At 44.7% G+C, this 24792-nt stretch overlaps 1 protein-coding gene across 1 annotated transcript; it reads right to left on the minus strand.

Moving 5' to 3' along the window:
- Positions 1–19139: 19139 nt before the first annotated feature.
- LOC117364218 lies at positions 19140–21477 on the minus strand. The gene is made up of 3 exons (XM_033953231.1): positions 21399–21477; positions 20637–20705; positions 19140–20540 (listed from the first exon to the last, which is right to left on the minus strand). Exon 3 carries the CDS (start codon positions 20520–20522, stop codon positions 19140–19142), a length of 1383 nt encoding a protein of 460 aa, XP_033809122.1. The 5' UTR covers positions 20523–20540; positions 20637–20705; positions 21399–21477.
- Between the last annotated feature and the right edge of the window lie 3315 nt (positions 21478–24792).

Genomic DNA, 24792 nt, shown 5'->3' on the forward strand with positions numbered 1-24792 from the left:
TTCATTGTATTTTCTTTTGCCTGCTTGTTTGGTTCATAGACAATTGCGCGCAAGACAATTTCGCGCAAGACAATCGCGCGCGGACAAAATCGCGCAGACAACCGAGCGTGAGACAACTGAGCGCAAGACAACTGAGCGTGAAGACAAATGAGCGCAAGACAATTGAGCGCAAGACAATTGAGCGCAAATTATTTTCACAAATGTGCACTAGCGAGACAACTGAGCGCAAGACAACTGAGCGCAAGACAACTGAGCGCAAGACAACTGAGCGCGAGCAACGGAGCGCAAGACAACTGAGCTCAAAACAACTGAGCGCAAGACAACTGAGCGCGAGCAACGGAGCGCAAGACAACTGAGCTCAAAACAACTGAGCGCAAGACAACTGAGCGCGAGCAACGGAGCGCAATACAACTGAGCGCAAGACAACTGAGCGCAAGCAACTCAGCGCAAGACAACTGAGCGCGAGCAACTGAGCTCAAAACAACTGAGCTCAAAACAACTGAGCGCAAGACAACTGAGCGCAAGCAACTCAGCGCGAGGCAAGGCAACTTCCCTCATTATTTTGGAGACCTTAAAAATGCATTATTAATTTTGTTAGGCACATGCCTCTGCCCTGCGCTCAGTTGTCTGCGCGCGGCCTTTGTCTTGGTGTGGTCTTGACCTGACACTGTTAAAGCAGAGATGATAGGAATGGGAGAGGGACAAGGACAGCTACATAACTCATAGGGACAGGATGGTGAATTTAGTTCCTGTGTCCCTGTGTCATTCTCATATTGGAAAAAATAGTTTAATAAATCAAAGTAACAGGGTGGCCAGGTTACCCAGTTCCAGGCTGCAGATTTTGGGATAGTTCTAAGTTTTTGACCCAGGTGTTTTTGTCCCGTTACCAGACACATTAATTGTGGACTGTGATACCTGTAATAGTGGAAGGTAAATGGGCATAGTGGGTGTTTGCATTGGGGTCATAATGAAATGCCCATAGTCTGATGCCTGCAGTGTCTATTCATCTGATCCATCTGTCAAATGCTAAGTTTCATTATTTCTGTTTGTCTTGCATGATATGTTTGTTGTATGAATTGTTAAAATTTTGTAAAGCTGAATTAGCTTAATAATCTTTACATGACACAATATATGTTTTAAGTGTTTATGACGATCATTATGTCATTTTCTTTGTTTGTTTAAATCGTTATTCATGTTCAAACTTACAAGTGTCTTCATGCTCTGTCGTCTTCACGCTGAGTTGTCTTCAGGCCCAACAGATTTCAAAGATTAAAGACAAGCTTCACTGCCCCCACCCCCACCGAATAAAACCCAAACAAAACTGTCCACAATTTGTTTGCAGCTTTCTAGCTTTCTAGTTATTGATTTTATGAAGTGTTTTAATATGTTAAAAGACAATAATAAACAATTTGTTAAATGACAACGTTAGTCATTATAAGTTCATAATGTCATTGGAGTTTGTGAGTGTAAAATAAATTCTGGAATCAATAGTTGTGTTATAATGTTTTTATTTCTGAGTAACTATATTATTGAAGAAAGCATAATACAGTGAACATATAGAATGGATAACATAGATCTCCCAGGGCAAAGTTAAATGCAAAGTAAGTATTATTGAACACAAGTAAACATGATGTGAACAGTAAATAATAACATTGAATGATAAAGATCATTATAAGAATTTTGAAATTGAAAAGATTTTGAAATTGGTCTAAAAATAGGATGATGATGAGGGCGAAAGCATAAATTCACAGAAAGAGAAGTACCGTATTTTCACGCATATAACGCGCGCGTTATACGCGTTTTTACCTACCGCGCATACCCCTCGCGCGTTATATGCGTGAGCGCGGTATACAAAAGTTTTTAAACATAGTTCCCACCCCGCCCGACGCCCGATTCACCCCCCCAGCAGGACCGCTCGCACCCCCACCCCGAACGACCGCTCGCACGCGCTCCCACCCGCACCCGCATCCACGATCGGAGCAAGAGGGAGCCCAAGCCCTCTTGCCCGGCCGACTCCCCGACGTCCGATACATCCCCCCCCACCGCCGACTTCCCGACAATATCGGGCCAGAAGGGAGCCCAAACCCTCCTGGCCACGGCGACCCCCTAACCCCACCCCGCACTACATTACGGGCAGGAGAGATCCCAGGCCCTCCTGCCCTCGACGCAAACACCCCTCCCCCCAACGACCGCCCCCCCCAAGACCCTCCGACCGCCCCCCCAGCCGACCCGCGCCCCCCCTGGCCGACCCCCACGACCCCCCACCCCCCTTCCCCGTACCTTTGGTAGTTGGCCGGACAGACGGGAGCCAAACCCGCCTGTCCGGCAGGCAGCCAACGAAGGAATGAGGCCGGATTGGCCCATCCGTCCTAAAGCTCCGCCTACTGGTGGGGCCTAAGGCGCGTGGGCCAATCAGAATAGGCCCTGGAGCCTTAGGTCCCACCTGGGGGCGCGGCCTGAGGCACATGGGCCCAACCCGACCAAACACGTGAAAAGAAAAAAACTGTTCATTCTTATAAACAACCTTATAACTTTTAATCTAGAGTTAGTGAGTATGAATTCAGCAACAAGAACAGAAATCACATGTTCATTCTTATAAACTATAACATTAACCGGTAGATCAAATGAAGTATCGAGGACAAAATAATCTAAATACAGTTACCGTAGTTAAGGTAAAGTTGTACAGTAAATAAACAAAGTTTACAGGTTTATTCAGTCATCATCACAGTCATCTGAATCCTTGAATCCATCAAAATCTGAATTGTCATCATCATCATCATTAAATAAAGTGAGCACAGCCTGCAGACGATCCTCGTTTATTTCTGAAGTGATATCGTCATCGTCGTCGTCATCATCACTGATATCCGTGTTGTTGCCTCCTTCTGCTGCACTGGTAGTAACCGTAGTGTCATTGGTTTTATAAACAATGCCCGCTTTTTTAAATCCGTTTACAATAGTATTTGGGGTTATTTTGTCCCATGCTGAAGCCACCCACTTGCAGACTTCTGTGAAAGTTGCCCGCTTCAGCCGCCCCGCGGGTGTGTACTCATGCGTGCCGCTCTGCATCCACTGCTCCCACTCCTTTCTAACAAAAGTCTTGAATGGATGATTCACTGCGATGTCAAGTGGCTGCAGCTTACATGTCAGGCCTCCAGGTATCACAGCGATGTGGGCACGAGTAGAATTAATGTAGGCCTGAACATTTTTTCTTTGTGGGCAGCCATGGCATCAAAAATTAACAAGGATTTTTTTGCAAAGAATCCACCCTGTCTTGCCCTAAAGCATTTATCTATCCACAATCTCATTACGTCGCAGTCCATCCATCCCTTCTTGTTGCAGTGCACAACCACACTGGTGGGCAGCTTTTCACGGGGCATAGTGACCCTTTTGAAAATGAGCATGGGCTTTAACTTAACCCCGCTAGCTGAGCAACCAAGAACTACTGTAAAACACGTTCTTTCATGCCCAGTTGTGGTGATGGCAACAGATTTAGTACCTGTGGGGGCTACGGTTCTTGTCGGTGGAATGTCGAATGCCATTGGAATTTCATCCATGTTGATGACGTCCTTTGCAGTGATGCCAAGTTCAGATATTTCTTTGGCAACAAAGTCACGGAAATCAATCAATTTTTGCTGCCAGTCATCCGGAAGTCGCTGGCCAACAGTTGTTCTCATTCTAACTGATAGTCCGTTCCTTTTCATAAATTTTGAGATCCATGTGAAGCCAGCTTTGAAGTCGGGTATTCCTCTTCCATTGGCAAGTAGTTTTGCCTTCATCTGAATCGCAACAGTAGAGACTGATTCATTTTGCTCCCTTCTCTCCAGAATCCACTGCTTCAAGTCATTCTCCAGCTGAGGCCATTTTGGTTTGGCCCCACGACGTGCCCGTTTTCGCGGATTGCATTTCTCCAGTTCCTTCTTATCTTTTCTCCATTCACGCACCGATGTTTCTCCAACATTGAACTCTCTCGCTGCGGCCCGGTTGCCTATTTCCTCAGCTTTCGCAACGACTTTAAGCTTAAAGTCCGCTGTATATGACTTTCGTCTCATTCCTTCCATTATGGCGGTAAATTTAAATTTAATTGATAAACTCTACTACCGGGTAGATAAATGCAGAATACCAATCTGAAGAGATCAAATTACTGAAATGTGGGCTCTACATGAAGCATTAATCTTTTATAGGCTTACCCAAAGGCTGAGATGCTGTTGTAAAGGCAAAATGGTATTTACTGGGCAAATTACAAAGCCAGATAGAGGGGAGACAAAGCCACATAGTCAAAAGCACACCGTGACAAAGGCCCGCCTTGGTGACAGATCAAAAGCGCGCCCAGACAACCCGGCGCAGAAAACTGAGCAGCAAGCATGCTCAGACCATCTTCTTTGTCTGTAGATGGTCTGCGCATGCTTACAGAGCGGCAAGCAGGACAGGGCGGCGAAACGAGCAGGCGAGACCAGAGGAGACTCGGGGCAGGGCTGGAAACAAGCAGGCGGGACCAGAGGAGACTCAGAGCAGGGCTGGAAACGAGCAGTCGGGACCAGAGGAGACTCGGGGCAGGGCTGGAAACAAGCAGGCGGGACCAGAGGAGACTCGGGGCAGGGCTGGAAACGAGCAGTCGGGACCAGAGGAGACTCGGGGCAGGGCTGGAAACAAGCAGGCGGGACCAGAGGAGACTCGGGGCAGGGCTGGAAATGAGCAAGTGGGACCAGAGGAGACTCGGGGCAGGGCTGGAAACAAGCAGGCGGGACCAGAGGAGACTCGGAGCAGGGCTGGAAACGAGCAGGCGGGACCAGAGGAGACTCGGAGCAGGGCTGGAAACGAGCAGTCGGGACCAGAGGAGACTCGGGGCAGGGCTGGAAACGAGCAAGTGGGACCAGAGGAGACTCGGGGCAGGGCTGGAAACGAGCAGTCGGGACCAGAGGAGACTCGGGGCAGGGCTGGAAACGAGCAGGCGGGACCAGAGGAGATTCGGGGCGGGCGAAAGGAGAGTCGGGGTGGCCAGAGGAGAGTCGGGGCGGGCAAAAGGAGAGTCGGGGTGGCCAGAGGAGAGTCGGGGCGGGCGAAAGGAGAGTCGGGGTGGCCAGAGGAGAGTCGGGGCGGGCGAAAGGAGAGTCGGGCGGCGATGGGGGAGTCGGGGCGGCATGCGCGGTATACGTGTGTGCGCGGTATATAAAAGTTTCTGTACATGAAGTTGTGTTTTTCGCGCGCTATACCCGTGTGCGCGTTTTACACGGGTGCGCGTTATCTATGTGAAAATACGGTATTCTGTATGCTTGAGATTCAGTGTTTGAACTGGAGGATGTAAAAGGCTATGAACTTTAAAAGATCATATATAGAGATACATACATAAATTTAGTCCATATAGAGTATGTTTTGTGCAATGCTAAAGTATTGTTCCCCCATCAAGCACAGGAACATTTGAAAAATGGACATAGTGTGGAGAAAACTGACTCTTTGGCTCTCATTCAGTCAGTGTGTGTGTGTCTGTGTGCAGTGTGAGCCACAATAGTGGTGAGGTACTTAGATTAACTGAGTACTTTGCAAAAATGTCATAGATTCACAGAGAAGATGGCTTCCTATTATGGATTTTGTGTGCCAAAACACAAGTTCTCCAAGCGTGAAGTACTCTGATTAACTGAGTACATGTCGCTCAATGCTAAACTGCTATTCCCCATCAAGAGGAAAGTTAGAAATATAGGTGAAATGGACTGGGCCTGGGCCAAACTGGCGCACCTGTTCAATGCTAGTGTTTTGACACTGCACTCAGGAAGTACTTAGATTAACTGAGTACTTTGCAAAAATGTCATAGATACACAGAGAAGATGACTTCCTATTATGGATTTTGTGTGCAGAAACACAAATTGTCCAAGCGTGAAGTACTCTGATTAACTGAGTACATGTCGCTCAATGCTAAACTGCTATTCCCCATCAAGAGGAAAGTTAGAAATATAGGTGAAATCGATTGGGTCTGGGGCAAACTGGCGCACCTGTTCAATGCTAGTGCTTTGACACTGCACTCAGGAAGTACGTATTAAATACATGCTATTACGTCAGGAGACCAGTGCCCCTGTTTTATTGATGGTAAGTAGTTCAGGATTTAAAGCAAACTAAATGTGCATCTCCTTACAAGAGGCATACAGGGAGATGGGTGACTAAAATTATGTCAGGTGTACACCTTATACATCTATCACATTTTGTGTGCACGAAAGGAAAGATGTTAACATATCACCTCTATGCATTTCATCTAATTTATACTTAAAGGATTAAGAATGATAAGTGTTATACTCTATTAAGAACATCTCTAAACAAGATAAGCTGTCAATCTTGTAGCATTACAAATTCTACCTAGTTGACACAGCCATGTAAATTAACACTTATGTTTGATAAGGTTTTGCATTTATCCAGTACGCAGTTGTCATTTATTTTCAATAAGTTGTATATTAAAATGTATTTTTAAAAGTATCATAGATATGATGTCACATTTTTCTGATCATCGAAGGAGAGCTGGCAAGCCAAGTCCAGATGTGGGAGCTGAGACGGTGGGATGCAGGCGAGTCCTCATGCTGGACACATGAATTGTGAAGTTGTAGTCACCGCTGCTGCGACACAGGAGGCTGGAGGGCAAAGAAAACACTGTGGTAAGGGAGAGAGAGAGAGGGAGGGAGGGAGAGAGAGAGAGAGAGTGGGAGAGAGAGAGAGGGAGGGTGAGGGAGGGAGAGAGGGAGGGAGGGAGAGAGAGCCACTCACAGGAGGACTGAAGATCCCATGAGACGGTAGGAGGCAGGCGAGTCATGATGCTGGAGACATGAATTGTGAAGTTGTAGTCACCGCTGCTGCGACACAGGAGGCTGGAGGGCAAAGAAAACACTGTGGTAAGGGAGAGAGAGAGAGGGAGGGAGGGAGAGAGAGAGAGAGAGAGTGGGAGAGAGAGAGAGAGAGAGAGAGAGGGAGGGTGAGGGAGGGAGAGAGGGAGGGAGGGAGAGAGAGCCACTCACAGGAGGACTGAAGATCCCATGAGACGGTAGGAGGCAGGCGAGTCATGATGCTGGAGACATGAATTGTGAAGTTGTAGTCACCGCTGCTGCGACACAGGAGGCTGGAGGGCAAAGAAAACACTGTGGTAAGGGAGAGAGAGGGAGGGAGGGAGAGAGAGAGAGAGAGTGGGAGAGAGAGAGGGAGGGTGAGGGAGAGAGGGAGGGAGGGAGAGAGAGCCACTCACAGGAGGACTGAAGATCCCACGAGACGGTAGGAGGCAGGCGAGTCATGATGCTGGAGACATGAATTGTGAAGTTGAAGTCACCGCTGCTGCGACACAGGAGGCTGGAGGGCAAAGAAAACACTGTGGTAAGGGAGAGAGAGAGAGGGAGGGAGGGAGAGAGAGAGAGAGAGTGGGAGAGAGAGAGAGAGAGAGAGAGGGAGGGTGAGGGAGAGAGGGAGGGAGGGAGGGAGAGCCACTCACAGGAGGACTGAAGATCCCACGAGACGGTAGGAGGCAGGCGAGTCATGATGCTGGAGACTGTAGGTGGAGTGGGGTGGGTATGGTGTGAATGGATGTGAAGGGGTGGGAGTGTGGAGGGGGGTGGATGAAAAGGGGGGGAAGAAGGGGAGGGAGTTGTTTTTTTTACTTTTTTTGTATTTTTTCTGGGAGGGCTAAGGGCAGGAGGGGGAGGGAGTGAGGCAGGGGGGGAAGAAGGGGAGGGAGTTGTTTTTTTACTTTTTTTGTATTTTTTCTGGGAGGGCTAAGGGCAGGAGGGGGAGGAAGTGAGGCAGGGGGGGGAAGAAGGGGAGGGAGTTGTTTTTTTACTTTTTTTGTATTTTTTCTGGGAGGGCTAAGGGCAGGAGGGGGAGGGAGTGAGGCAGGGGGGAAGAAGGGGAGGGAGTTGTTTTTTTACTTTTTTTGTATTTTTTCTGGGAGGGCTAAGGGCAGGAGGGGGAGGGAGTGAGGCAGGGGGGAAGAAGGGGAGGGAGTTGTTTTTTTACTTTTTTTGTATTTTTTCTGGGAGGGCTAAGGGCAGGAGGGGGAGGGAGTGAGGCAGGGGGGGAAGAAGGGGAGGGAGGAGTGGTGACAAGAGGGTGCAGCTCCCTCGTTAACAGTGGAGCCATTCACGGGGTGGGAGGGGTACCACGAAGTGCTTCTAGCAAGACCTGCAGTGCCCCTGTCACGTGACGAATGTGTCGAACGGATTCCTCAGCACAGTCGTTCATGTGCTCCACCCCTGCTAAGATGGTAACCACCGCCGTGTAAATGTCCTCCACTGTTACAGAACTGGGCGGAGGATCTGTGTTTGTGGCAGCGTGAGCCACAATAGTGGTCGCTGCAACAGGGGTGGTGGCCGTTGCAGGGTTGGTCCCACAATCTCTGGTGGAGGGTCGGAGGGGGGCAAAACAGGTGGAACAACGGTTGGGGCTTTGAATGGGGAGGGGGGATGTTGACAAAGGCGGCGAAGAGGAGGGGGATGCCAATATATCTGCAATGAAAAAGAGCATGAAAAGCAGGTGGACATTGAAAAGACAATTATGTACAGTGGAAGCATCTATGAGACAAACTTGGTTCTTTTTGTTACATATGAACAAACCTAAGCATTTTATATTATATTATTAAAATTCAAGTGATGTCTTAAATCATAAATGTGTTTATTAATTGTACACTTGATGTACGTTGTAAAAATGAATAAAAGCTTTTACAGTACAAAAATTACAGAATAAAAATATCATAACACTTACTGGACTGGACAGAGAGGTCGCTAAATCTGTCCAGGATGGGGGTTGAGGCAGTACATCAAAAGCTGCAAAACCATGCAGAAACTGACAATCCGGAAACTATGTGGTCAAACCTAAAATCCATCCTGAACGAAGCATCTAGCCGCTACGTAAAAACAGTAAGCAAACGCCGGAGAAACAAAAAACCACAATGGTTCAACAAGGAAATTTCGGACCTCATTAAAATGAAAAAAGAAACATTTATTACCTACAAACATCTTGGGAAAAGGGAGGCAAAAGAAGACTATCTGGCCAGATCTAAGGCTGTCAAAAAGGCAGTCAGGGAAGCCAAACTTCAAACAGAGGAAGATATAGCACGGAACATTAAAAAAGGGGACAAATCCTTCTTTAGGTACATTAGCGACAGGAAGAGAAACAAAAATGGAATAGAACGCCTTAGGCAATCAGATGGAAACTACGCAGAATCTGATACTACCAAAGCAGAACTGCTAAACGAATACTTCTGCTCAGTATTCACCTGTGAAGCACCGGGAGATGGTCCGCAACTACAAATAAGAAACAGCCAAAATGACCTGTTTCGTGACTACGAGTTTACACCTAGTAATGTCTACCACGAACTTTCAAGACTCAAAGTAGACAAAGCCATGGGACCAGACAATCTACACCCCAGGGTACTCAGAGAGCTGAGTGAAGTTTTGGCTGAACCACTATCCGTACTCTTCAATCTTTCCATGCACACGGGAAAAGTACCCCTAGACTGGAAAACAGCTAACGTAATTCCACTCCACAAAAAGGGCTGCAGAACGGAGACAGGAAATTACAGACCGGTGAGTCTTACATCCATAGTGTGCAAACTCATGGAAACACTGATCAAACAGGAACTTGACAAAATTCTAGACGAAGAAAATTTACGCGATCCACATCAACACGGATTTACCAGGGGAAGGTCCTGCCAATCTAATCTGATTGACTTCTTTGATTGGGTGACCAGTCATCTGGATGCCGGTGAGTCCCTTGACGTGATATATTTGGACTTCAGCAAAGCTTTTGATAGTGTCCCACACCGCAGGCTGTTGAACAAACTAAAATTGATGGGATTAGGGGATACATTCACAACATGGGTAAGGGATTGGCTAGATGGTAGGCTTCAAAGGGTGATGGTAAACGGTACCCCCTCCAAAACGTCAGCAGTGATGAGTGGAGTACCTCAGGGCTCCGTCTTAGGGCCGATTCTATTCAATTTATTCATAGGAGATTTGACCCAAGGACTTAGAGGAAAAGTATCACTGTTTGCCGACGATGCCAAACTATGCAACATAGTTGGCAAAAGCAGTGTGCCTGACTTTATGACGCAGGACCTAAGACAACTTGAACAGTGGTCATCAACTTGGCAGCTGGGCTTCAATGCTAAAAAATGTAAAGTAATGCACCTAGGCAAAAAAAATCCACACAGAACTTACACACTAAATGGTGAAACCTTGTCCAGGACCACGGTGGAACGTGATTTAGGAGTGATCATTAGCGACGATATGAAGGCTGCCAATCAAGTAGAGAAGGCTTCATCCAAGGCAAGACAAATGATGGGATGTATTCGTAGGGGTTTTGTCAGCAGAAAGCCTGAAGTCATAATGCCACTGTACAGATCCATGGTGAGACCTCATCTCGAGTATTGTGTTCAATTCTGGAGACCACACTACCGAAAAGATGTGTTGAGAATTGAGTCGGTTCAGCGAATGGCTACCAGGATGGTTTTGGGGCTCAGGGAACTCACGTATGAAGAAAGGTTAAAAAAACTGCGGATGTACTCACTGGAGGAGCGAAGAGAGAGAGGGGACATGATTGAGACCTTTAAGTATATTACTGGGCGTATAGAGGTGAAAGATGATATCTTCAGTCTTACAGGGCCCTCGGTAACCAGAGGACACTCGCTGAAAATCAGGGGAGGGAAATTTCAGGGTGATGCTAGGAAGTACTTCTTCACTGAAAGGGTGGTAGATCATTGGAACGAGCTGCCTCAGCGGGTGATTGAGGCCAGCAGCGTGTTAGATTTCAAGAGAAAATGGGATATTCATGTGGGATCTCTAGGAGAGTAAGAATCAAGGAGTGGGTCATTGGTATGGGCAGACTCGATGGGCTATGGCCCTTTTCTGCCGTCAATTTCTATGTTTCTATGTTTCTACTCATTGAGGTACGTGGGAGGGCTGGGGGAGAGGTGATGACAGAGGGTTGAATTTCAGGGAAAAGTTTAAGGCAGAACTTGGGTTTAGGGGGTGGGAGGGAGGGGGAACTGGGCTTTGGGAATGAAGGGGCAGGGCAGGGTTTGGGGCGTTTTCTTAGGGGGATCCTAGAAGGTGGTCTAGGGCGTCGGTGGGGGGAAGTGGGATGAGACTGGGCGGAGGTGGAAGGGGGTTGGGACGTTGGATGGGACTGGGCGGAGGTGGAAGGGGGTTGGGACGTTGGATGGGACTGGGCGGAGGTGGAAGGGGATTGGGAGGTGGGGCGTCTGCGGGGGATAAGGAACGGCCGGTCAGGGATAGGGGTGTCTTCCTCCTCCTCTTCCTCCTCTTCCTGATCCTCCTCCTCCTCTTCCTCCTCACTCGCATCTGAAGACATAAATGCATGTAGTGTCAGAAGTATATGAAGAACTGTTAATGTTTAAAATGTTTGTCTGCGCGCGATTGTCTTGCGAGTTTTTGACCTGTCAACGTTTAAAATACATGATTGTTCAACACAGATATTATGACTGCACACCTTATACCCACCCGATATTTTACTGTAACATACCTGGGGTGTTGTCCAGATTGCGGCGGACAGCCCGGACCCATGCAGGGTGATGTAGCCTGAGCTCGCGGGCTTTTTTCTTCAAATCCTCAACCTATTACATAATGGAGAGACATGAGTGAGCCATGATATATGGTTCATAGACAATTGCACGTGGACAAATCGCGCAGACATGATATATATAAATGCATTGAAAGCAGTGCATGGAAATAGATTGCAAGCATATTAATTATGTAAATTGTGAAAACCCGACTGGAATACAGCTAATTAAATCAAATAAGTACATATCAACTGCACAATTTTTCAGCAGATGCATGATGACGCAGTGCGCGATTTCAGGAGATGCGAATCCATTTTTGCCTTCCGCGCAAAAAAAAAAAATTATTTATCCGCGCCAATTTGTCAGCGCGCAATTGTCTATGAACAACATGTATTTGATAAATACTTACGGAGCGCAGTGTGATAGCGCGGGCGTTGAACAGCTGCGCCAGTTTTCCCCAGGCCCTGTCCATTTCCCATATATTGCGTCTTTTCCCCTTAACGGGGAAAAGTAGTTTAGCATTGAGCGTGAAGTACTCAGTTAATATGAGTACTTCACGCTCGGAGAAGTTGGGCTTCCGCCCACGAAACCCCGAACAGTATGCCATCTTCTCTGTGAATCTATGACGTTTTTGCAAAGCTTATATACCAGTCACATGACCGATGGTGTGTGAATATCGTGAGATTTCCCCTTTTCAGCGCTGCTATTGGTTATCTAAAACACGTGTTATATGGTCAATAGTCAAACAGATTTTACTACATTGTAGTGATGAAATGCACATATTAATTGAGTATGTGTGTATTTTATAGTATATAGTTTTGTAGTACTTGATTGAAACACAATTAGCGTTAGCATGGTGCGCATATGTGTTGAAACGCGTGATGACATCAGCTTGTCTCCATTAGTGCATAATGATGACGTATATCATCATATTAAAGTTATAGTACTTTTTTGCGCAATTGACGGATTAGTTTCCCAGCGCGCAATTGACGGGTTTTAGTATAATGAGCGCAAGTGAAAAATGCGGACGAACAGAGTTAATGGGAAATCTGAATAAATGGTGACATTTGTAAATGCGGGTGGGGGGCCTAATTGCGCATGCGCATATGTTGTTCAACGTATGCATGTGCTAACCTATTGATCGTAAATATTCAGATGTGAGTCGCGCCGATATGAAAGTGCAGCGTACATGAGAAAAGGCTTTACCAAATACTGGCAATAATATTTTATTTATTGTATATGCAAAAGGATTGGGTGCAAGTTAAATGTGTGAGAGATTGACGCATCCGCGCATGCGCAGCTATTACAGTGTTTGTATATGGGAAACACATAAGAACAATAAAATTATATTAATTTTAAAAAGATCAGGGAGTCATGAGTAAATTATTTTAATTATTACACATCATTTTCCACTCCTAATATATTAATACAGTCATACATCACATATGTTTGGGAAGAGGGATGCAGAGAAAATACATTATCCCAGGACAAGCAGGCAGCATATTCTTAACGCATGGGTGACGTCACTGACGGAGCCCCGGTACAGACCTTTTTAACTAGAAAGTTCTAGTTGGCCGCACCGCGCATGCGCGAGTGCCTTCACGCCCGACGGAGGAGAGCGTGGTCCCCAGTTAGGATAAGCCAGCTAAGAAGCCAACCCGGGGAGGAGGGTGGGACGTAAGAATATCTAGTGAGTAGTGTGTAATGTCACCCATGCGTTAAGAATATCTGCCTGCTGTCCCTGGATAACACCTGTTACGGTAAGTAACTGTGCTTTACTGCTCAATGCAGAAAGTAGGTATCATCACCCTAAGGTGTGTATTGGGTCGTTTGTTAATTATTATCTTTGTCCTAAAGTTAAGTGACCTAATGTTAACATGAAAATGGAATCTAAGTCACTCTACACTGATAATATGCCACCAGGTCAATTGTACAGGAGATGATTTAACCTACATAAATGAAGGAATTGAAAATTCTATTTTTCTATTGGAATTGTGAACTTGAAAATGGATGAAATAAACCTTTTGGACAATGTACATTTAGTGGAAGAACTTCAGATGTATTCATTTGGAAGCATTGGATGTTGGCAGGGATATGTACTTTAGAGGATGTAATAACTAATAGTAAACTGCTTGACTTTTCACAATTGCAACATATATTTGGTCTAAATAAATCACAATATTTTAGATGGTTGCAATTGAAGCAGGCCATTCAGGCGGGGTTCCCTGAATGGAAAAATCTAAACAATTATCATAGCCTAGAACTCTTATGCTTTCAGGTGGTATAACTTAATAGCTGGATTTGTAAATAAAACACCAAAACATGGTCTTAGAGACATTTGGAGCATTGAGATTAAGCATTAAATTGATGCATCTCAATGGCCACAACTTTGGCCTAAAAAATGTTGCCACTATCATCTTGAGGCTGGGACATTAGATCATCTTTTATTCTATTGTCCATATATATTATTAGTTTAGAAATCAATTTTGCCTCAAATAAATAGGATGAAGGACAATCCAGTAGCCTTGACTTATGATAGATTGGCAAATTATGTATTTAATGATGTCAGAATAAATATAATTTGAGGAAATGTTATTCATGTTTTAATCTTACATCAAGTGTTACAAAAAAAAACACATTTTAATTTAAATGCAGCACTTGCAATTCTTTCTAACACTTAATTGTTTCCATTGTGTCCTTACGTGTTACTTAGTTGGATAGTACAATAAAAATTTACATTTAATGGCATGGTTATTAATGTCATACTAACATAAAGAAAACAACAAAATGTTTTAAACATTGGTAAATGTTTATTAAAATATTGCATATGTGATAAACATGTAATACACATATGTTCAAATGCAGTGTCAACAACACAAAATCTTTCAGTTCACCATTCATGATCTTTTATGTACAACATACTGAATTGTATCTTTATTCGTTTTAAATCATAAACAAGTGTGCAATAATATATCCATTAAAGGTGGCACAGCAGTTAAACATCAGTGACAGTGAGTAAGGATATGGTTATAGCAGTGAAAAAACATCAGGAGCAAATTAACAGACAGTTTAAGTGAAACAGTAGAAACAACAGTTAGCAGGCCTCTGGCTGTCTGGACCACCAAAAGGAGTGGGGGACATAGACAATTTAAAGTGTCTCATCTGTTCCTGCACCATGTGTGGAAAACACACATTTTGCTATCCGACCCTTGAAAAAGAAAGACCATACACACCCTTCAAATTAAATGAGCAACAGTGGGAGAGAGTGAGATATTGGCAGAGCAGTTAACCAACATCTGTGGGAGTGAGAGCAACAGTTGGCAGAGCAGTTAACCAACAGTAGTGGGAGAGTGAGATATTGGCAGAGCAGTTAACCAACATCTGTGAGAGTGAGAGCAACAGTTGGCAGAGCAGTTAACCAACAGTATTGGGAGAGTGAGATATTGGCAGAGCAGTTAACCAACATCTGTGAGAGTGAGAGCAACAGTTGGCAGAGCAGTTAACCAACAGTATTGGGAGAGTGAGATATTGGCAGAGCAGTTAACCAACATCTGTGGGAGTGAGAGCAACAGTTGGCAGAGCAGTTAACCAACACATTCTGGAGCGCAGTAGATCCAGCAATAGATTACAGTAACCCTAGTGAATTCATAAACACCTGGCGGTCCCTCAGCGAATCGACATTGAACAAACTAGCACCACTAAAAGCAAAAAACAAAATACATAGACAATCAGACAAATGGTTCGACACCGAACTCCTACAACTAAAAAGGAAATGTAGACAACTAGAAAGGGCATGGATAAAACAGAAGCAAGATACTACTAAAACAGAATGGAAAATCCAAATCAAGCAATACAAAATCAAACTGAAGGAAAAACGCAAAGACTATTACTCCAACCTCATAGGCACCGACAAACCAGACACAAAAAAACTGTTCAACCTAGTAAGAAACCTTACTGACACCAAACCATGTCTAGCCACCCAGGAAAACCTAATACCTACAGCCTCTCAATTAGCAGACCACTTCAAAAATAAAATCATCTCAATTAGAACAACATTCATTAACCCACAAAACAACATAGACAAGATTCTAATAAAACCCACAACAGATGAAGCAATACCAGCAGACAGGATCTGGACCGACTTCCCTACAACCCAGTGGACTGAACTGGACAGGTTATACAAAAAATATTGCAAATCATCATGTGATCTGAACAACTGCCCACCATACCTACTAGCAACTGCTTCCACTAACTTCAAAGCCAGCTACACATTATGGTTGCAAACCACACTCAGGGAAGGCCAGTTCCCACCAGACCTCGGAGAAATTATAATTACGCCTATACTGAAGGACCCCAAAGGTCCAACAAATAACCCATCAAATTACAGACCAATCGCTTCTATCCCAACATACATCAAAATAATAGAAGGACTAGTCGCACAACAACTGTCCATGTACCTAGAAGCCCACAACATCCTACATCCATCCCAATCCGGATTCAGAACCAACCACAGTACAGAAACTCTTCTGGTATCTCTACTAGACATAGCTCGAAGTCACCTCAGCCAAGGAAACAAACTGCTAATCATCCAATTTGATCTCTCAGCTGCATTCGATCTGGTGGACCACTCCATACTTCTCCAAATACTAGACGCAATAGGAATCTCAGGTAAAGTTCATAACTGGTTCCAAGGCTTCCTTAAAACTAGAACATACAGAGTCAAATCAAAAGACATTCTATCTGAACCATGGTCCAATCCATGCGGAGTACCACAAGGTTCTCCCCTCTCTCCCACACTTTTCAACTTATTCATAGCTTCCCTAGGCACCACCCTGGATGCCCTAAATATTACTTCTTTCAGCTATGCGGACGACATAACCATCCTCCTCCCATTCGACATAAACAACCCAATCTCCTCAGGACGCCTGAAAACTACATTGGAAACAGTGGAAAAATGGATGACAGATCACAAGTTGAAGCTGAATTCTGACAAAACTAAATTCTTATTACTAGAGAAGGACAAAAAACCATCCCTAACAGAACTGGAAGTAAACTCAATCAAGTACCCTATACAGAGCGCCCTCAAAATCCTAGGTATACATTTAGACAGACGCTGCACAATGCAAACACAAATCCAAAAAATCACCCAAAAAGCATTCTTCACAATGCGAAATCTAAGAAAAATCAGAAAATTCTTTAACAAAGAGCAATTCAGGATCATTGTCCAATCCCTTGTGCTAAGTATTGTAGACTATTGCAACAGCCTCTACTTACCTTGCCCGACCAACATAATAAAAAAACTACAGACCATCCAGAACACAGCCCTCAGACTCATATACTCACTCAGCAAACACGACCACATTACCAATGCATACCTTGAATCCCACTGGCTACCAATAAAAGCAAGAACACAATTCAAACTCTACTGTCTCATTTTCAAAGTAACCCACGGCACGGCACCCAGTTACCTAAATAACCGTTTTCACCACTACCTCCCACCAAGAAGAAGGAGAACACAGAACCTTTTCACCTACCCACCACTCAACGGTACTCATCGTAAGAAACTTTACGACAACCTCCTGGGGACACAGGCAGCTAAAATAGACTCTGACATCTCAAAATTACTGACCAAAACAACAGACATAAAAGAGTTCCGTAAAGAAATAAAAACATTACTGTTCAAAAAACATCTCCCATCACTCTAACCACCACCCATTGAGCTCCCAATCAACAACTTCGGATATACCCACCTATATTATCTTTTTACCTGTGATCTAGAATGTACTGTAATTCTTCTACACTACACCCGATTTAACCGATCTGTAAAATGCATTATCTTCTGTTATATGTATCATCTTCTATAATAAGTATTATCTTCTGTGAAATTGTAGTAACTCATAACTCATTACTGTTCCTGTAACTTACTCTTATCCTGAAATGTAACTTTACTGGAATGTCCCAGATATTTTCTATATTGTAATCCGCCTAGAACCGCAAGGCACAGGCGGAATAGAAATCCCTAATGTAATGTAATGTATTGGGAGAATGAGATATTGGCAGAGCAGTTAACCAACATCTGTGGGAGTGAGAGCAACAGTTGGCAGAGCAGTTAACCAACAGTAGTGGGAGAGTGAGATATTGGCAGAGCAGTTAACCAACATCTGTGAGAGTGAGAGCAACAGTTGGAAGAGCAGTTAACCAACAGTATTGGGAGAGTGAGATATTGGCAGAGCAGTTAACCAACATCTGTGGGAGTGAGAGCAACAGTTGGCAGAGCAGTTAACCAACAGTATTGGGAGAGTGAGATATTGGCAGAGCAGTTAACCAATATCTGTGGGAGTGAGAGCAACAGTTGGCAGAGCAGTTAACCAACAGTATTGGGAGAGTGAGATATTGGCAGAGCAGTTAACCAACATCTGTGGGAGCGAGAGCAGTGGTTTCAGAGACAGCACCTGACTGACATTCTGCTGGGGGGGGACTCTGCTTCTGGGTCCTGCAAAGGCCAACACCTGACTGCCACCATCACGTTTGCACCCTTGTCAACCCATTCTGGGTCCTGCAAAGGCCAACACATGACTGCCACCATCAGGTTTGCACCCCTGTCAACCCATTCTGGGTCCTCGTCTTTTTCTGAATCTCATGGCTTCAGAGACAGCACCTGACTGACATTCTGCTGGGGGGGGGACTCTGCTTCTGGGTCCTGCAAAGGCCAACACCTGACTGCCACCATCACGTTTGCACCCTTGTCAACCCATTCTGGGTCCTGCAAAGGCCAACACATGACTGCCACCATCAGGTTTGCACCCCTGTCAACCCATTCTGGGTCCTCGTCTTTTTCTGAATCTCATGGCTTCAGAGACAGCACCTGACTGACATTCTGCTGGGGGGGGGGACTCTGCTTCTGGGTCCTGCAAAGGCCAACACCTGACTGCCACCATCACGTTTGCACCCTTGTCAACCCATTCTGGGTCCTGCAAAGGCCAACACATGACTGCCACCATAAGGTTTGCACCCCTGTCAACCCATTCTGGGTCCTCGTCTTTTTCTGAATCTCATGGCTTCAGAGACAGCACCTGACTGACATTTCTGCTTATGTACTTTCTAGGCCACCAAAAACAAGGGAGGAAATGTACAATTTCAAGTTTTTCAAATTTTCCTTAACACAGCCTATCCCTGAAGCCGCTCCATCCAAGACACCATCTGACCTTCCCTACGTGAAGAAAAAAGCCTTTGAACACCACCCACAACACCTTGAAAATGTCAAAGCGAGTACAGTATGCTTGAGTGGGTTACCTTGGTTGGCATAAAAAACCTTCACGCTTGGCACATGTCAGAGCAGTGGATACTAGGATAGGTAGGGGTCAGAGGAGGGCTTCAGAGAAACTCCTGGGGGAGAGATCCTGAGCGCAACAGTTTGCAGGCCTGTAGCTTTCGGGCCACCAAAAGGAGAGGGGGACATAGACATTTCAAAGTGTCTCTCCTGTTCCTGCAGCATATGTGCTTGGGAAGACCATATGGACATGTCAAAGCAAATTTCAAATCACAAAGTGCACACAATTGTAGCATAGCAACAGGAAAACCTGAACTTCAACATCAAACTCTACAGTTCCAGATTATGTGCTATACCACGGAGATATTGAAAGAGAGGTCTTTGTCCATATGTTGGCAGCAGCGTTGTTAGTCTTTGCGTCACTCTCACATACGTGCTCTTACTGCTGGGTGGTGTGCGGTTACCAGCCTGGAATCGAGCAAGCAGCTGTTCTGTGTGATCTTGCTCACGCTGTATATGTTCAAGGAGTTTAAAGATGGTTGGATGGTGGCATGCAACAGAGGATTGAAATGCATGGTGCCAACCTTCAACGGAATTATTGGTCAGAGGCAGTCCATCTTCCACACGGGAGCGCATATTCCACAGAGGAATAGGAAAAGGTGGCACCCGTCTCCCATTTGGCCGCAATCTCCCGATGTAATTGTCTTCCCAATAGTCATACACCAGGGTCAGTTCATCTGGTCGACTCTCCTCCAAGGTCTGGAAACACTCAGCAACATCATCCACAGGAACAAAACTTAATGCTAACAGCATTTTGGTGAACATTCTTACTCTCTCCTCATCTCTATAGCTGGCGGTCAGTCCCTCATGTTGAATTCTGCGCCACAATGATTGACCCAGATGGAACAGGCAGCCAGAAACTGTAGCATTGGGAAATACAGTGCGGGCAGCTTGCAGACTTGCTCTCTCAAAGTCCATCAAGATTGTCAATGGTGCCAACGTGTTTCTGGTTTCCAGCAGTTTCCTCAACACACGTTCATAGTCCTCCTCCCTTTTACTGTTCAACAACACGTAGACCATGGGAAGTGCACGATTGTCTACAAATGCATGGATGGTAAAGACTTGGACAAACAAATGGGGGGCAACTTTGAATGTCCCATCCATGAACCAATGTCCATGTTGCTCCAACACCTCAAGATTAGATTCTGTTGTGAAAATGAATATGCGTCTTTCATCATTTTCACCTGAATCCCACAACAGTAATTGTTCACCACGTGTGCTTCTTTGTAGCGGCTCAGGAATTTGTATGTCTCTTATGCACCTGGGATTACCCATTGCTAGATGGCCTGCATTTCTCTTTCTATTAACTGTTCTCTGCATGGAGGTGTATGCAGGCAATAATGTAGCTGCTTCTAAACTTGTACCAGCTGTTGTGCCATGAATGATCTGTCGTGGCCTTTCAACCGTAGCCACAGCTCTTTCACGTATGTCTCCCATCATTCGATCAGCTTCAATTCTAGCATTGTTGGGTGCATGCACATGCGCCGTTATCTCAACAGAAGATCCATCAACGAGCCTCTTTCTTCTTCCCACACAGTCACGGCGCACACACCTCCAGGACGTGGATCCGTCTGCCATCACTCGGTCACGCCGATATCGATAGCCCTCATGAACCCAGTGCTCTCTCCCACGCTGTGAAGTTATTACTTCCATGTCTATGTCAAATCACTCCTGAAACCATACAATTAATAACATTATCCTATTTTGACTTGCAATTGATATACAATTGCCTATATCATGAATGCACTACTCAAAAGAACATCATACCTGTAAGACTGGAAGTATATCGATGAAACCCTCAGGAACTGTAGTCGACCTTCAACCCTGAACCAGTACCTGCAAGAGTTATAACATGCATGTAAACTTCATGTTCACCCCCCACCAATCTCCAGCACACAAAAAAACATGCAAAGGTCAAATAGGTGAGGTTAGGCCATACATATGTAGAGTTTAGTGCTATGGCACAACACCATATACCTGCAAGGGTGCGATCCCTGTCAGGAAAACACTGAAGATGTCTGTCCTCTGTTGACTGTGGTGTCTTGATTGTAGTCTGTTGATTGTAGTCACCTTCAGTAGTAGATTAGATAAGATTATTACATACATAGGACATACAAATCCCTATATGTAAAGTTCAGTGCTATGGCACAACACCATATACCTGCAAGGGTGCGATTCCTGTCAGCAAATCACTGAAGATGTGTGACCTCTGTTGATCGTGGTCTCTTGAATGTCCTCTGTTGATTGTAGTCACCTTCAGTAGTAGATTAGATAAGATTATTACATACATAGGACATACAAATCCCTATATGTAAAGTTCAGTGCTATGGCACAACACCATATACCTGCAAGGGTGCGATTCCTGTCAGCAAAACACTGAAGATGTGTGTCCTCTGTTGATCGTGGTCTCTTGAATGTCCTCTGTTGATTGTAGTCACCTTCAGTAGTAGATTAGATAAGATTATTACATACATAGGACATACAAATCCCTATATGTAAAGTTCAGTGCTATGGCACAACACCATATACCTGCAAGGGTGCGATTCCTGTCAGCAAAACACTGAAGATGTGTGTCCTCTGTTGATCGTGGTCTCTTGAATGTCCTCTGTTGATTGTAGTCACCTTCAGTAGTAGATTAGATAAGGTTATTATATACATAGGACATACAAATCCCTATACCTCTGTACTTACCTTGCCTCCAAGATTGAACTTCTAGACAACACTAGGGTTTCAGCAAATTCATATCCCTCAGCACATGACTGCAAGACTAAAATTTATAAGGTTAGCACATAGATATAACAAACAAGACCCACTATGTCTGTACTTACCTTTGCAATCATACCTGTAATAGTGAAAATCTGGCTTGCCAACCATCATGGATTAAGAATGTCATTATACCTAAGCGCAGACAGAAGGAAGGCAGAGAGGCCCAAAACAAGGACCCACAACAATGGTATACAATCACCCTCAATACACACCCAAGGCTAAAAGTGTACCCCAATAAGCCCTACCATCAGACTATTTATCCTATCCTATTGTTCAAATTTAGCAAAACCAAAAAATGAAGCTATGCATATACCTGTAAATGTGAATATCCTCTTATGTATGATACCTGCAAAAGAAAATGGTACCCAATGCCTTTATAAAACTATAAACCATGAGCACACTCGTTTTTTTTTTTTTAATCTTTATTCATTTTAAATGACACATCATGTGTACAAGAATCAAAACATTAAAATGAAATACATCACATGTCAATCTGTCTAGATTATCACATAATAGATATAAGTACCTCCCTTCCCACCCCACTTCCCCACTCCTACTTTTCCCAATATGAATGATAATAGTATAATTTAGACCCCCCTCCCAACAATAAGACAGTGTATCTTTAAATAGAAAATAGTGTTTATTCATTACAGTAAGATGTTAATGTCTCCCTTTTTTATTGTTACTATTCTTTCCATTTTGATAATGTGACATAATGAATTGTACCCAAAACTATATACTTTCAAATTATTACTTATATGTTGAATGGTGACTCCAGTGCTGATATTTTCCTTTTTTTCTCATGCACTTACCCAATAATATTGTATCATTACATAATGATACAATCCTCAAATTAAACATATTCAGATACTAGTGTTGCTGGCATAAGAGTTTTTACCTCATGCCAACATGTTTTTTTAGATCTTTATTACTTTTAAAATCTATAACTCCATCCAATTATGCTTCCAATTAATATCCATCATCACATTATACATAATCTTAATACCATACCTCAACCTTCTCGCTCTTTTAACATGCGAGAAAACTAAGCGCAAGACGGGGGGTCCTTAAAAATCCGCGTTCAATTGTCTATGAACCAAATCCGCGTTCCGTGCCCCTTTTCAGGTCCCTGCCCCTTTTAGTCTCTGGCTCCGACAGGGCTGTATGAGAAGGTTCATAGACAACGGCGCGAAAGACAAAAGCGCGCGCCGACAATTGAAGGCAAGGCGCGCCGCCGCACCGCACCAAATTACAGTTTTTAGGGGCTCCGACGGGGGGTTTTGTTCGGGAACCCCCTTCAGTTTACTTAATAGACATCGCGCCGGCGTTATGGGGGTTTGGGGGGTCGTAACCCTCCACATTATAGTAAAGTGGGGGGTTCCCCCCCCACACCCCCCGTCGGAGCCCTAAAAACGGTCATTTAGAGCGGTGCGGCTTGCGCGCAATCGTCTATGAACCCCCGTCGGAGCCCTAAAAACAGTAATTTAGAACGGCGTGGTGGTGCGCGCTGCGCTCAATTGTGTGGGCACGCCTTTGACCCGGCGCGCTTTTGACCTGGCATCGTATGGGAATTTAACTCTGACGGATCCTAGCATGGGGAAGGGAAAGCATTAGGATCCTTCAGAGTTAAATTATCATACAGCTCTGTCAGAGCCAGAGACTAAATGTGGCAGGGACCCGAAAAGTGGCGCAGAACGCGGATTTTTAAGGACCTGTGCATTTAGATACGGGACCAAATCGCGCGGTTCGTACACAACCCAGCACGAACGACTGAGCGCGCGCAATTGTCTATGAACCCCCAGCACGAACGACTGAGCGCAAAGTTGACGGCGCACCGAAGAAAGCACTATTTTAAACGGCTCCCATGGGGGTGGGGGGGACATCGCGCTGCGTCTTGCGCGCAATTGTCTATGAACCGTTGTGGGGCGTTTTAGCGAAAAAGTATTTTAGGGAAAAAGTTAAGGTTTAAGTATAATGGTATCCCTTGCAAAGGCAGCGACATTTACAAACACGCGCGCGTGAGAACTGAAAATGTAAATATCAACATACCCTATATAAACTGGTTCATAGACAATTGCGCGCAAGACAAGAACTGAAAATGTAAATATCAACATACCCTATATAAACTTCATAATCAATTGCGCTGAGTTTTATGATCATACCCTCCCTTTTCTTGCGGAGTTTTATGATCATACCCTCCCTTTTGTTGCGCGTGAAGCGGAAATATAAACATACCTGTAAATGAAGAAATGTGGACGTTCGCTCTCACCAGAGGCGAGAAAAATCCGCGCAAGACAAATATTCATTATAGATCAAGTACCAGCAAAACCAGATCTTTACCTATAACGGACACGGTCAGGCAGCGAAAGGAAGGCGGGAAAGGAAGGAGGACATATATAATGTGGAAACGTAACCATAGTAACGAAAATGCATTCACGTGACTTGTATTTAAATGCTGTTTGGAGAATATATATCATGAGATAACGTAACCATGGTAACGAAAATGCATTCACGTGATTTATGTTGAAAACGCAAAGAGTCAAGGGAATCATACTGAACACACGTCGACGTGATGACGTGTTCACGTGCTGTACGTGCGCGTGTCCTCCGATGGTCAAGCGGCCTCTAGTGGCGCGCTCAGTTGTCTTGCGCTCAGTTGTCTTGCGCTGAGTTGTCTTGTGCTGAGTTGTCACTGCGCTCAATTGTCTTGCGCTCAATTGTCTTGCGCTGAGGTGTTGGTGCGCTGAATTGTCTTGCGCGCAATTGTCTTAGCGCTTATTTGTCTGCGCGATTTTGTCTGCGCGCGATTGTCTTGCGCGTTTTTGACCTGTCACCGCTTGTTTAAACTTCTTATTTGTTGCTTGCAAATTCCCCCTTAGGACTCCTTTTGTGATCTAAGGAAGCATGGGGAAAACTTTTTTTTTTTTTTTAATTTTAATAAAATACAAAAATACAATAAATGTTAACAAGGCAAGATACAGACAAGTTGTACAAAGCAAAGAATCATAAAATATTATCTATGCAATACAACAAGCTGACCCCTGCCTATCTATAAAGAGTGTCAGCACAACCTGCAGCCATAACCATATACAATATCCAAAGCACAGAGAAACACCGGAGTTATACCCTTGTATAAATATGGATCGCACTCTTTCTT

Source organism: Geotrypetes seraphini, chromosome 7 (assembly GCF_902459505.1).
Source record: "Geotrypetes seraphini chromosome 7, aGeoSer1.1, whole genome shotgun sequence".
Classification (NCBI taxonomy): Eukaryota; Metazoa; Chordata; class Amphibia; order Gymnophiona; family Dermophiidae; genus Geotrypetes; species Geotrypetes seraphini.

Coding starts and splice junctions, on each gene's coding strand:
- LOC117364218 (XM_033953231.1), bottom strand. CDS start 20,522: ATGGAAGTAATAACTTCACAGCGTGGGAGAGAGCACTGGGTTCATGAG.